Genomic DNA, 14778 nt, shown 5'->3' with positions numbered 1-14778 from the left:
TACTGCTGATGTTGGTATTGTACGACATATTTTCTGGCCATTTATGGTTTTTTAGCCGTTTATTCGTATAAAAGTACCAGCTAAATGTGTTCTAATGGTAACGGCCTAACCGGGCATTACATCAAATGCTTCATACAGGAGCAATCAAAATCCATGTATATCGGCACGTGATTCCATGGTAACGGCATATGATTCGCTCGCTATGTCGCGCATTCCATGGTAAGGGCATGCAAATCGAAGCAAGCAGCTCGTGAGTCGAAGCAAACGGTGAGCGATTCGACTGTAACTGTAAATAGGTGTAAGTGTCCTCAGTGCAATGCTCCTCTTTCCATTTTAAAATGTAAAGGTCGCTTCTACGGTGCCTATCTTTCACAGTATCTGTAATCAGCGCGTGTAGATAAGAATGCCACGAGACCGCCCGAAACGATGGCGGTGATTGCTGATGGTTCAGATACATATCCCCTTTTGTAGCAAACGGTTTGTCCTACGTACAATTCATGTTGATGAATATGATAGAATAACTATCAAAGCAGACAAATTACTCAAAATGTTCTTATTGACCATCCCACGATAAGAACTTGGCAAAGAGCCAAGAATGTGCAGACACCGTCTCAGAAGCCGATCGACGTTCCTCCCCTTTTCGAAACCTCGAAAAGCGTCCGAAGCCAGCTTCAAAGTTCGTAGCCAGTGCGGTTTACGGTTGATGTGGCGACGATTGCCTACAAACGGTCACAGCACAAGTGACTAAATGCATTAGCTGATCTAATCGGTTGCTAATTCTTGCTTACCTTATCTACTCGATATCGTTCACAGTAGCGTATCAGATAGAAGATAGGGTACCTAAATGATAAACACCGCGGTGGACACACTGAACCTTTCACCAAATCAATATCTACACCGGCTAAGAGCATTCGAGCAAAGTTTTAATGTTGCAATTATCAGGTGAATCATTGTGTGAAAGAAAGATGGGGTGGAGTCACTATAAGGAGCTGTAGAATCCGATGATCTGTTTATGTTATGAAAATGACACATGACAACCTTCAAGTGTTGTATCCTTTCGAAATCGAAATTGCTTAAGAAACTGAGCTTTTTCTCCTAAAATTGATCATTAATCAGAAGAGCAACAAATCTTCAAAGAGCTTTCTCTCCCAGTTTAGATTAGGCCGTGTCGTCACATTCGAATCAACTGTACCGAGGAGTTCTTGTTCTTTTGATTGGCTGCATAATCACCGTCCTGTATCACGGTATGGAGGTCGTGCTTGGGATTTGCAACTGATAAATTGCAGCATTCAAGGTCAGTTATTGTTGATGCCGACCAGTACGACCCGGGGGGCACATAAGGGATTAACTTGATTAATTTATATCACCCTTAGTCCTGGATAGCAAAAGTGCTGTGGACGGGATTTGGAGGGGATTCGATGCCCAGTCTTGCAGTAGGGAAGATTGCCATCTCTACCACTTGGACCGACCGACCAATTACAAGAATGCAACTGCTATTTCTGTAGCCAAGGGCCATTCCGTTAATTGTACGTATGGATTGGCCTAAAAGGACTTTTGCGGGCTGGGCAGTCCGGTGTCATTCTCATGACGATACCAAATTCGAACTGTTCTCCTATACTGGTTATACAGGTACAGGTTACACGCAATCGAGGATCAAATTATTAATTCCAACAAAGAAGAGATAAATGAGTATTGTGATATTTTTCCCATTAAAGACTAATTCGATAAATGCGATTAGAAAACGGGAATATAATGTAAAAATAGGAATAAGTGTAAAGGCTTTCACCCAAAACAGACATTGTCATTCGTTTTTAAATCTTATCAGCTAAAAAAACCATACTACAGCAGTTTGTACCTTACCACAGCTTCAATTGCATTTTATTTCAGATCTCGATTCATTGACCCTCGGCCGCCATCCTCGCCGTCAGCTTATAATAACGGCCCCTCCCTTGCTGACCGGCTTTTCATCGCTGAGCGTATTCAGCAACGGTTCGGGGCGCCGCTTGCAGCATGCATCGCCGATCAGATGCATGCACTTGCTCAGCAGTCCCGATATCACCACGATGCCGGCAATGATCGACGAAAGGCGCACGATAAACTGAGCAATACTGTCCCGATCCTGCCGGACCAGCACCCGCAGCGCGGACATGTCGTACTTGAAGTAGAGCCCCGCGACGCCCTGCATGCCCTTATCGATGTCTGTGGAGCGGAAGAAACGAAGATAGTGAGGGCGGTGTTGTAATCTTAACACTAATCTTGCTCGTGCGTGGGGTCACCGGGCGACGGCAAAGCACGTCGTCGTTCAGCGTGTCTGCAACATGCGTCAATTGTGGATAAAACAAAATAAAGTTGCACCTGGTCGTAAAATGCAAAAGCATGGGGTAATGGGGGGGGGTGGGGGGGGGGGGTAGGTTTGGGACATCGAAATGCGCTTCAGCGATCCCCCGCCTAAAGGCACTTGTTGCCCACCGATGAGTTTATCATCAAAAAAACGAGCGATTCGCATTATCGATAGGGTACGCCCGAAAGCGAACGGGGATTTGGCCTTAAAGATGGAGTCAATGTGTGTGTGTGTGCCCTTCACTTCAAATGGTGTAAAATTTGATTTTCCCTTCAACCGTGCCGTGCCGTGTTCTTGCCTTTTGCTACGATATCTATCGGTCGGGCGGATAAAGATTAAAGCGTAGATACGACGCGTTCGGTAGTAGGCCATGCTTCCAGTGAGCGCACGCAGTACCGCTTCAGTGATCCGCTGAAATTCGTTCGGTCTTGTTCGTGTTCCGTGTGACCCGGTTCAACATTTGCCGTCCATCATTGTAGTGCCGTACGATACACCTGTCCGAGAATCCCCCGTTTGAAAGAATGGCCGGGTTCTTAAGGCAACTGTCCTGCATACTGTGCAGTGAGTGACATCCATCCATCCATCCCTACACAGCGTCGATGTGCTATTCAATGTCACTTCAATACTCCCCCGTGCTCTAGGTATGATGCTCCTGTTTTGCGGAGGCATGCACATCGGCTGGAGCATCACGCACCTGTACATGGGCGGCAACCGATGGGCGGTGGGCATCTCGGTGGACGAGTTCCGGTTCGCAATCCTTTCCTTCTTTACCGGCTGCGGGTTTATCATACTGATTGTAGCAGCCACCAAAGCACTGCTTCCGACGCGCGTCTGGATAATGATGTCGGCATTCTTCTTCATGATCAATGGCGTCTTTTTCATCGCAATGCCTACTTACTATGCAGCAACGGTCGCTACTAGGATAGTTGCCGGTGAGTGTGTTGTTCGCAGCGAAAATGTTTGCGCGTTGCCTGGGTTACTAATCCCCGACTGTGATGACCATTTTCCATTTCACAGGCTTCGGGCACGGAATCTGTCACGTTGTATCGATCATCTACGTGGGTGAGATTGCGTCCCGTAACTACAGGGGCAAACTGGTAGCCATACTCGTGTCCTCCATCATCGGTGGCATTGCACTGTTCACCGTCCTCTCGATGGTAACGACCAACCCGATTTTCATCGTGGAACCCAACATGCACGCAAACCGTGCCGTCGGTATCGTCATTCTGTCGCTCAGCACCTTCGCCCTGCTGATGGCCTGGTTCCTGGTGATTGAATCTCCCATCCACACGCTGACGACATCGGGCAACGAATCGCTTGCCAGGGCCAACCTGACCAAGCTGCGCGGTCTCTCGCTGGAATCGCCCTCCGTGATGGACGAGTTCGAGGACATGAAAACGCTCGCCGCCGAGAGCGAGAGCCTGTCGCCGTTCTTCCTCAGCCAGGGCAACTTTCCCCCGTTCCAGCTGGTGCTGCTGGTGAAGCTGGCCAATCTGCTGTTCTTCAACTACTCCATGAACACGGCCAAGATGTCGCTGATGTCGCTCATGTTTACGCTGACGGTTTTCACGCACAACTGGGCACCACCGCTGCTGATGCTGAGCAAGTTCGCCGGATCGTTGTTTGCGATCCTGATCATCGATCTGCTGCCGCGCCGGTTCATGTACGGCATTTCGTCCACGTTCACCGGTACGTTCATGCTGGCGCTCGGCATTATACTGGCCACGTACGACGTCGTTGCCACCTGGATACCGCCCTTCCTGTACCTGGTGGCGGAGGTGTTCAACACCTTTGGCATGCTGCCCGTGTCGGAGATTATGCTGTCGGAAGCGTTCCCACCGAAGAAGCGGGCCCTGTCCGTTTCGTCCATCCTGATTTGCGAGTACGTCGGCCACATGGTGGTGTACATCATCTACTTCAACGTGCCCAGCACGCTCACCAACACCTACATCAAGACGCTCGTGTTTGCGGGTGTGATTTTGCTCAAGTGTCTCATCGCGGTACTTACCATACCGGACACCAGAAACAAATACCCGCGGGAGGCCGTTCATATGTACATGCATAAGAAAAAATAAATCACACCCAAAAACACCAACACGCGCCAACCGAATCATTTCGTATCGCTTAACTACAAACGTCCATTTGCCGCTTTCCGGTGCCAGTGTGTGTGTGTGTTCCAATAGTTTATCAACGTTAAAAAAGGGGTTCTTCTTTTTTTCGATTTTCTTGTCCAAGATTAAATTGAGGGTTCGGTAAGTCTAGTCCAAAAGTCTATTTTTCTGCGATTGCGTCGTGTTATCGGTCCAATGGCAACGCCAATATCGGGGAATGGGCGACTAAATCTGTTCTGGTCGTTTAGCGATAAAATTCAAACGAAGAAAAGATAAACAACCCTCACCCATGCCCTGCAACGGATGATGATTATGATGATGCATAACGTCCCATGGCACGCGAATGGGACCTTACTCACCGATAAGTTGCAAATTCTCCCGCACGGTGTACTGGTACGTTTTGGAGTGTGAGTAAAACTTTTGCACGTCCGTCGGTACAACCTCAATGAAGTACTGCATCATCACTTGACCTGTCGGAGGTGTGGTAAGTGTCCCGTTTAAGTGAACCTCTACGGTAAAATCATACACACACACACACACACACAGATGCTAACTTACCATTGTCGAATATCTTTTCATCTCCTTCCAGTGGATGGATTATACCGGCGGTGTGATCTCCGAAGCTGAATCGATTGATTCGATGGGAAAAGTTGGTCTGCGTGTTGGCAAAAATGCTATTGAAGTGAATGTGACCGCGGGAGAAGTGAATCGTTTTGCCGACGGTGATATGGAAATTGCCCGCCACCTGGAATAACGAATGATAATGTTGTTCGTAAACGGATTTACCAGAGGATTTTTGTTTCGTTTCAGCTAACCTTATTCAGCGTAAGCACACCGTGAATACGGCACGCATCGTGCGGTTTGGTGGGAATAACCACACGTTCCGGCATACTGTACACCACGGCATGGTCCGATTTGTACAGTATCTCCGCTATCGAGTGATATTCATTCCGTAGATACGAGTTATGATGCTGCATGTAGTCGAAATGTACCCGCTGGCTGGGGCACAGCTCAAACCAGGTGTCCTCCTCTTGCAGTATGCCGAAGGAAAACACATTCTGGTTGGTCGAATCTAAAATGTCCGCTCCGATCGCTAGCAAAGGCATACGAAAAAAGTGTTGGCACGTTAGGTCAGCTGCCGTAGATGTCAACGTGGCGCACACTACTCACATTTGCATGGCATAGCGACCGTTAGATCGATGTGTACCTTCAGCTTCGACTGCAGGTCCGTGTCCGGCACGAAGGAAAATACCAACCGCGAGTCCATATAGTACGATACTTCATGGTAGATGAGAAACAAAATCACCAGTCGGCTGATCAACGATACTGCAACGATATTGAGCCGAAAACACACATGCATTAAGCCCGTGATGATTTTTTCCCTCCCCGCGCTTGATCTCGTTATCATTACATGTTCCTCCGACGCGAGTTGGTTGTACAAATTCTTCTTTCACTTTCGGAAAAGCGTCCAACCGAGAAACAGCATCCAGAGCTTGTTTAACACCTCGGTAGCGAAGCATAGCGCTACTTAAGCCAACTATTTCCGTTCGAAGAAAGCCGCCGTAGTAAAGTTGCGGCTTTTTCGCGTTATGTTTATTTTACAGCAACACTGCTGGTTTGTTTGTTTATGCTCTTTTCACTTGTCAGCTGTTGCCGAGATGCGTACAGTTAACGCATATGCACACCTTGACTCGGTTCAATCAATTCGCATGGCTACCAACCGAACGAAACGTTCAACGATTTCCTTCTAGTGATGGGCAAGCTTGTTTTCGTTGCGGATTACTTTAAATTCATCTGCTAACGGATATATAATTTTTTTTTCAATAAAAATAAATCACTTTTAATAAATTTCACTACTTAATTATGCTCATAAGATAAAAACAGAAAAATAACCAAAAGTAATGTGGTGGAATTTATTTCGATACAAAGAAATTGCACAAGTGGCTTAATATTAAACACATAAAAAATAAGGATAAATAAGGAAAAATAAATGAGTTTATCGAAGTTGACTTCCTGCATTGAATTTGAATTTAAATTAATAAATAAACAATTATGTAGTTTAAAACTTACAGTGCTTTAAATTTTTTGTCAAAATTGTTCATAAATTCTTCGTGTTTTTGATAGCATGTTGATATTCTTCATGAGCACATTTTTGTAAAATACAAAAATAGAAAAAAGAATGACTTCGAATAACTATTTTTCCTATTGTTGATAACCGCATTTCTATGGGAAAACAAGCGAGACTGGAGCTCTAGTTCGCTGCCGGATGGGATCGGATCGCTTTGACACATTGCTGGAACGGATGTACGATTCCGTGTAAGCATGCCCAACCCTAGCTCTTTCTTACTTCAACTATCGCCGGAAAAGTCATGGCTCCCGTGGTAGGTTAAAATAAATACCGCATTTTATGTGTTTTTCGCAAGAATTTCTCGACAAAAAGTAGTTTAAATGACGCGTGAATATGGGTGCACTTTAACCAGTTGTGAAACGAATCGTTGGCGGGATTCAAAGGGCGTGAAAATGCTCTCCAAAGGTGCAACACCAATGCACGTGTCAATGTGTATACCGATACTGTGCTTCACACGCTAGCGGCGACACTGTCGCACTGTGTGTGGTGGCTCTTGTAAACCGCCCGAATTCATAGGTTACGTTGTGCAGTTTTGTGATTGCGGGAGCGCCAATGTTTTCGTCGTGATGCATGTGTACGCTTGCTTTCAACTCATGGCAAATCGTTCTTTCGTCCATAGGACAAGGCAGCAAATGCGGTGAAAACCAAGCCAGCTGCACCGAAAGCAGCAAAGAACGTGCTCCGCGGAAAGAATCCCCTCAAGAAGAAGCGCGAGCACCTTCGATATGGAGTCGACTGCACCAACATCGCAGAGGATAACATCATGGATGTGTCCGACTTTGTAAGTATACACCAGCGGATCGATCGTATAGCGATGCAAAGCTTTTGCGAAACATTAATTCTGAATCGCTCCCTCTATCTCTTTCTCCTTCTCTTTCGTCGTACAGGAAAAGTTCCTGAAGGAACGCTTCAAGGTGAACGGTAAGGCCGGCAACCTGGGTACCAACGTTAGCTTCGAGCGGCAGAAGATGAAGGTGTACGTCAACTCGGACGTGCATTTCTCCAAGCGCTACCTCAAATACTTGACCAGGAAGTATTTGAAAAAGAACAGTCTGCGCGACTGGATCCGCGTTGTGTCCAACGACAAGGACCTGTACGAGCTCCGGTACTTCCGCATCAGCTCCAACGATGACGATGAGGAGGAGAACGAGTGAACCCTGCCCGGGGCAAGTGGAGTGATTGGTGAAAAGATAATGTAAATCCATTTACGTGAAAACCAATATACGGCGGTGAAGAATTGCAGTTGCAAGTTGAGGTGCGATTTTCATTCACCACTAAAAAACAACAACAAGTTGGATACGTGTGTTGGTAAGCGATGTTGTGAAGCAGAGTCCGAAATGGTGGTGTTTTGATTCTCTCCTTCGTGTGTTGTCCCGCGTTTGCTACTGATCCACCAATCGGGGTTCGGTCGTTCCGTGTGTCGGCAGCAAGGTTATCCTCACATTTGACGACGCGACAGATAGACATTAAGTCAAATGGAAAAATCGTCCATAACCATTCCTGCTATTGGTCCATACGATGGAAGTAAGCAAAGTGACCAGGTGGCAGATTCACAAAAGTTAGTATTAATAAACATCAAATTCTACTCCTTGGTTTAACGACCTACGTGGTCATGCCATATAATCGCTTAAGCAAGAGTTAATGATAAGCAATAAGCCTCACACAAAAGTGTAAGGTTCCTGCCGTTAAGGAAAGACTAACAGATAGAAGATAGAGCTCACATTTGTTATTGCTCGATTCCAAACACGACCAATCGCAGTTGTTGAAGATGGAGTTGGAGAGGTTGATTGTTATGCGATTTAGGAACTGGAGGAAGTGGGGAGTTGAAACAGAGGATCAAGAGAGCGACCGGCTTTACCATGCTAACGTAAAAGCCATCACAGTTCTGGATGTTCCCTACAAGATCCTGTCCCTAAAATGATCCTGTCCCTAGATCCTGTCTGGAGCACCACACCACCACGCACCACCTGTCTGTTGACTTCAATGTGGCCTACGATATAGAACCATGGAACACCATGCAGCTGTACAAGTTGACACCAAGAAGCTGGTATGGCTGATGACGACCACCATGAACGGTGAGAGTGTCGAACATGCTTTCCGAAGCGGACTCTCCTGTTTAATTGCTCAACCTCGCTTTCGAATTCCTTGGTTTTGTGGATAACATCGACATCCACTTGAAGCTTGAACGCGACAGTGGCAAATAACTGCTCGTCGGAAGCTCTGATCGTGATAGAGAGCTAACAAACAACACCCGAAGCTACAGCTGGAGTGCTTGTGTAGAGCACTACGGACTTGTGGTGAAGAAGCGTGAACAACGAGCTTCGGGAACTGATTTGCAGTGCAGATATACTGACGATGGTTCAAGCCGGAAGGATACGATGGTTGAGGCACGTGATGAAGGTCATGGCAGACTCATGTCTCACCAGGACAAACTTCCCAGCCAGGTCCTAGCCTGGTTTCGCGATAGTTTAACCGTTTTCCAAGGCAAAGCTTTATGTTCTCCTAGCCGTGCGGATTTGAATAATTTGAAGTATATTATTTAAGCCTGTTATTCAAGGATAAAATATGATCAGGCGCAGTTTATAGACGGTAATTCTCAACATCTGGGAAGAAATGCCTGCCAAAAGTTGTGCAGTTAAATTTATTTATTCAACGCCAAACCACCGGGAGTGCTTCCAAAGCTGTGAAGATAATAATGATGTACACATTTAAAAGCCAGTGTAGGTGATATAACATTTAGGATGTGCTTTGGGACCTTCGCCCTTAACCTCAAATGACGGCCTTTTTCAAATCTTTTGATAAATCAAACTGAAGCAACACGATGAGATAGGATGTAGCGGCGCTAAATACCTGCAATAAGAGTACCAAAAACAACAAAAAACTCCATCAAACTATTTCCCAATCAGACAGAGCGCAATGCAATCATAATTTACCGAAAAGATGAAGGTAAAGTCCAGCCTGAACAAACCGCTCCCATCAAATAAGGGGAACCGCTTCCTGTGAAGCAGCTGCAGAGCGATCGCTTTCGATCGTTCGAAGAGCGCTTGATCGTCGATGAAATAGTTTGCCTTGTACTGTAGCAGCTTGTGCAGCAGAGAGGCCGATTTGAAGAGCTGAAACGATTGTAAAAGATGGGTTCCGTATCAACCCCGAATGGAGAAGTGGCAGTGTGTTGCTACTACCTCGGTGTGAGTTGAGGCACACACGACAAGCATATTGTAGATCAGCAAACAGGCAGGAATGCACTCGAACGCATACCGGCAGGCGCGCAGTATCAGATCCACCATTTGGTAGTTCCAAAACAAAAGCTGGGCCGAAAAATCAACGGTTTAAAACTCAAATTAAATCCCAACCCAACTCGAACCCCTTCCCCTTGGGGATGCCCAGTACCTTCGTTTCAATAAAAAATCCAAACAACGTGTTCACGAACGTCACCGTCACGATGGCGATCAGCTGGAGCGAGTACGCTCGGTTGATAAACTCGGCCAGCTTGGCTACGTTCTCGTGGATGACGAACATGTACGTCAGCCGTTCGCCACTGATCAGCTCGTGTTCCGACACGTACGGCCGGCGGCTGATGGGATATACCTTGTGGAGGGCTTTCTTTTCACCCTTGATCGGCACGATCGGGGTGGACTGCCTTTGCAAGCTCTCCAAGAAAGCGTCCATCATCCTGCAAAGGAATGGTGCTCTCGTAAGAATACCGCCTCAAGCGACAAATCCGACCAGCTACTACCAGTTCAGCTTCGTCACGATACACTCCGTCGATTTGACCAGCGTTGTAAACTCCAAGATGGTCACATGAAACATCCACAGGGGATACACGATTGCGATGATGGTGAAATAGTTCGCCAGACTGCAAACCAGACCAGAAAAAGGGGTTGATAAACGTGCGAGGACTCGACATGGACCTGAGCGGCTCTTACTTGTACTGTGCATAGCCCTCCCAGAGCGACAGTATGAAGAGCAACCCGATGGACAGTGGCACCAGGATGGATTGCTTCGCGGGGACCTGCATGTTTCGAAATTGATAGTAGCGATCGTTAATCTTCATGTTGCTACACCGAATTCCTTCAACGTAGACACACTTCATCCGGTCGGTGTGCCATAACGATGCGTAGCAGATGATCGAGCCCAGCACGCCAGAACCAACCTGTGTCATGAGCGCTGGATAGAAATTGGAGAATTATTTAACCACAGGCAATCGCCACACCGCACAGGTCCGTACCGAACTTGAAAATGCTTGGACTGTTTGGGTTAAGGTCGGGTAGAAGCATCGTTTCCACTGTTTTGTAGAACCCGACCAGATAGCCACCGAATAGAAGCATGCTGTACAGCAACCGTATGATGGAAAGCGAAGGCGCTCGACCGTCCGCATCCGCGGCGTACGAACTGTACAACTGTAGTCCAACAATCTGTGGGGCCAAAAATGAATGAAAACAATGAATCAAAAGACACTCAGTTAAACACCAATTTTTCTACAAACTTTAGACCAAACGGTCGTATGTGATGGTGACTTTTCCATGTTGACGCTGGCTATCGCTCTTTACCAAACTGTTCTGGCATATCGAGTTAGTAAGCGACCGCCTGCCCCTACGGGAGAGCAGGGCAAACACGTGCATGATTAATGTTACCATTAGCAAATTGGAGCATAAATAATTGTTGGCATTGTCCACAATATGTCGTGCTAGTTTGTGTACGTGACGAGATCCTTGAACAGTTGGCGAGTTTGTTGTGAATAGGAGTATACGTTTGGATAACAATTTGAAATGAAATCCGTATCAGACAACACCTGCACGAGACCAACGCTCTAAGTGCTAGTGGGTCCTGATCAGTAGAGAAAAAGCAACGTGTAAGTGACAGTTTTGTTTGCAGAAGAAAGGAGAAGAAAAGGAGAAATGTTTGATACACTCCTTCAATATGCAGTGGAAGCTCGATGTACAAGTGGCTTTATATACGAGTGTTTTGAAATATAAGCTGCCGAACGAGTAATATTTAATTCTTTGAGCTAAGAGCAAGAACTCTCATAGCTAAAGAGGAAAACAACCTTCCCAGGTAAGATCTTTCCATCATGCAGTAGAATTATAGATCAGGTCTCAGGTTGAGTGCTATAATGAGAACCTTAACCTCTGCATGGAAGAAGCTGCAGCCTGAGTCTGTAGTTGAAAGGGTTTGCGTAGGGTTCGAGCTCGGGGTGCCAGCTTGTAAATGAGATGTTTCTCTGGGCACAAGGCATATTAAAAAGACGTGAGAAAATTGGGAGTTTTGGAGTTTGTAGATTAAAAAAAGGGGAATCTCTTTGGGCAGTTATTTAACAATCCACTGCTGAAATTGAGCCGGAAAATGAGCGGCACTTTGGTAAGCTACTTGCTTTTGGTTTTTTTTATATAGAATATGTTTTATATTAGAAGTTTGTGTTGGTAGTTACGACAGCGAGGTCTGTCTTCACACGGCAGGACCGGGGTTACAATACCACCTGGACCTCTATCTCGCATAGTTGGATGGTTACTATGTGGGTTCAATAAAACTGGCATGCCAGAAATGGCAGGCATGAACTTAAGAGGTCGCTAGGCCAAAAGAAGAAGATGAAGAAGAAGAAGGGGATAACAACTCCCCTTAACCAAAGACTCGAAAAAAATCATATTTAAAAATATTTATTTATTTATTTACATTATTTGTCTGCCGCAAGGGTTACACAAATTTACTTAATAACTAAGGAATATAAGGAAAGAAACAGTAGGAAGTCAACAAAGTACACGAAACACTGAGGTAGACGCAAGGACGAGGACTCACGTAGACGAGAACGAAAGCGGGACACAGGGACATTGTAGTCGAGCAGATGGTACGAATTGTTGAAGTCCGAGAGCGCTCTAACGAGAGGTTCATTTGAACCGTAACGCGTATGGCGGGATGGGATGTATAAAGGAGGTCTGTCACGTAGATAGCGGGATGGGGCGTAGAGAGGGCTGGCTGACAGAAGGGATGAAACATCTAGGTCATGGAAGAGGAGGCTGGCAATGAAGCAAGACCGGAAGTGGGAATGTCGAGTTTCAATCGAGTCAAACCCTAGAAGCCGACAGCGAACAGGGTATGATGGGAGAGCCATTTGAAACCAAGTAAGGAACACACTCTCCAGTCTGGCCATTGCGGTCGAGCCTGGGGTAGACCAAACAACGGCGGCGCATAGTCCAGAGTGGATCGAACCCAGCAACAATACAAGGCCCTTAGGCAGAACGGGGTATCTGAGTTCGGAGGAAAGTCTGACAATCAGGCCCAAGGATTTGTTGGACATGGCAATAACATGGTCAACATGAACACTGAAAGAGAGACTCTCATCCAACCACACACCTAAGTCTTTTACGGAGGTTACTCGACTTATGACAGTGTCATGAAGGGTGTAGCTGAAGTGGAACTTAAGGGATCTCCCGAACGAAATGACACAACATTTATCGAGACATAACACCAGACCATTATTACAACACCAAGCGGAAAAACTGTTGAAAGGGCAACTTGCAGGGAACGACAATCAGCTAACGAACTCACAGGAAGGTAAATTTTGAGGTCATCAGCGTATAACAGATGACCGTTGGGAGGGAGGGAGTCAGCACACAGTCATTGACAAACAACAAACACAGGAGTGGGCTGAGGACAGCCCAAAATATTGCTTGATTGTGTCATCACCTCCTAGAAGAAAACCTAGATGGTCTCATTCTATTGTCCGACACTGTACTGTAGTAAACAGTTTTCCCGGTGGACCTCGAGGCACCCCGGAGGTCTAGTTGGGAGTGGTGTAAGTTACCAGCACGAAGGTACCGATATCAAATCTCATCTGGTCCGTTTCGCCGTACGGAGGACTGCCTATCCAAGCCTCAGTTAGGCAGTCAAGAAAGCTGGAAATGGCAAACTAAGATCTCATGAGTGCCAAAGAAGGAGTTGACCATCAACCTGTCACACAAATATAGGTACTTATTTACTAGCTGTTTATTATTTTAATATTCTCTGTAACTCTCACACTTCTTGACATAACAACGACCTCGCTTAAAACATCTAAGGTTTCTGGCTTACTAAGACTTCATGCTACCACGTACCTGGATAGTCTAGTAAGTGGCCTGAGGTAAAAATAACTAAAGATATGAAAATAGGCATATAGGCATATTTATGGCGACCTGGATAGTCCTCACTACGGGCGAAAGGTCCAGATGGGATTCGAACCCCGACCACTCTGCAATACGAAGACCGGCACTGCTGCCGTCTCTATCACCGGACCGGCCCCAATTAAATAAAACCAATGGCCATAAATATGCCACGAAAAGTAAAGTGTGTGTGTGTGTGTGTGTAATTTTTGCATTTTTAGAACAGCTTTTTCCGCCCCAAAAAAAGGTGCCACCAAGCATCAATAATCCGAAGATTCATGCATTCCCCACAAACGGAGGCTGCCGAGTGAACCGGGAAAGAAAGGAGATTTCGATCAAAAAGGAGGCTTTTTCAAGAGCAATTCTACACCGCTTTAGCTATTTATGGTTTGTTTGACCGTTCCTCTCGAGCGATCGGGAAGCTGTATGGGAATGGTGGGAACCGTTCCGTAAAACCGCCGAAAAGCTAATTAGCACCACAAAGCACCCAGTTGTTTGGAGGGCAAACCGTAGCACCGATAGCTGAAACGGTTAAATAGGTATGCATTTTTGTGTAATGATTTGCGAGTGACACTTGAGCTCGAACAGCGGAAACGAGATAAGAGCGGGCTACGCGAAATTACGGTTAAGTGTCCTCTCGCGTGCCAGCCAGCCAGCAGAGCCAGAAGAAGTCAATTGGCCGATTTGTATTTCCCCCCACTCTGATTCGAGCACGGGAGCAGTGGCATTCCGAATGGTAAACCGTCCCGTTCTAGACGATCATGCTTTCTTCGGGTTTTCGAGCACGTATTGGGAGATACATTTGCTGCGAATGGCGAATCGGTGGAGAAAGCTTCACGCTGGAGCATCGGCGGAGAGCTCTTTTATAGCGGGATGCCGGCCATCGAGAAACCGGTGGGAATTGATCCAACGATTCATGCATAAATAAACCGAACAAGCCGACCCGTCATCATCTTCCCCATCATCGTCCCCCCATTTATTGCCATCACACACACACACACACGCTCGATCGAGGCGCGAGCATAAACGGCGCGGCGTATACTCTGGCTGGACGACGATCTTTTC

General features: G+C 46.4%; 4 protein-coding genes across 4 annotated transcripts; 2 read left to right on the top strand and 2 right to left on the bottom strand.

Moving 5' to 3' along the window:
- Positions 1-1854: 1854 nt before the first annotated feature.
- Positions 1855-6125, bottom strand: LOC118509721 (endoplasmic reticulum-Golgi intermediate compartment protein 2). Its single transcript, XM_036050810.1, has 6 exons — positions 5864-6125; positions 5623-5778; positions 5268-5545; positions 5011-5197; positions 4812-4922; positions 1855-2199 (listed from the first exon to the last, which is right to left on the bottom strand). The coding sequence occupies exons 1-6, from the start codon at positions 5970-5972 to the stop codon at positions 1925-1927; spliced, it is 1116 nt and encodes a 371-aa protein (XP_035906703.1). The 5' UTR covers positions 5973-6125; the 3' UTR covers positions 1855-1924.
- On the top strand, positions 2696-4438 carry LOC118509699 (sugar transporter ERD6-like). The gene is made up of 3 exons (XM_036050768.1): positions 2696-2902; positions 2983-3273; positions 3359-4438. Exons 1-3 carry the CDS (start codon positions 2863-2865, stop codon positions 4414-4416), a joined length of 1389 nt encoding a protein of 462 aa, XP_035906661.1. The 5' UTR covers positions 2696-2862; the 3' UTR covers positions 4417-4438.
- Positions 6126-6731: 606 nt separating the features above from the next.
- LOC118509774 (60S ribosomal protein L22-like) lies at positions 6732-7868 on the top strand. The gene is made up of 3 exons (XM_036050913.1): positions 6732-6833; positions 7200-7361; positions 7468-7868. Exons 1-3 carry the CDS (start codon positions 6822-6824, stop codon positions 7732-7734), a joined length of 441 nt encoding a protein of 146 aa, XP_035906806.1. The 5' UTR covers positions 6732-6821; the 3' UTR covers positions 7735-7868.
- Positions 7869-8830: 962 nt separating this feature from the next.
- LOC118509711 (putative gustatory receptor 28a) lies at positions 8831-11373 on the bottom strand. Its single transcript, XM_036050795.1, has 8 exons — positions 11067-11373; positions 10809-10995; positions 10507-10747; positions 10317-10436; positions 9971-10253; positions 9763-9888; positions 9514-9693; positions 8831-9430 (listed from the first exon to the last, which is right to left on the bottom strand). The coding sequence occupies exons 1-8, from the start codon at positions 11103-11105 to the stop codon at positions 9350-9352; spliced, it is 1257 nt and encodes a 418-aa protein (XP_035906688.1). The 5' UTR covers positions 11106-11373; the 3' UTR covers positions 8831-9349.
- Between the last annotated feature and the right edge of the window lie 3405 nt (positions 11374-14778).

Source organism: Anopheles stephensi, chromosome 3, assembly GCF_013141755.1.
Source record: "Anopheles stephensi strain Indian chromosome 3, UCI_ANSTEP_V1.0, whole genome shotgun sequence".
Classification (NCBI taxonomy): domain Eukaryota; kingdom Metazoa; phylum Arthropoda; class Insecta; order Diptera; family Culicidae; genus Anopheles; species Anopheles stephensi.
The sequence above is the reverse complement of the archived record's forward strand: the minus strand, read 5'-3'. Positions and strand labels throughout refer to the sequence as shown.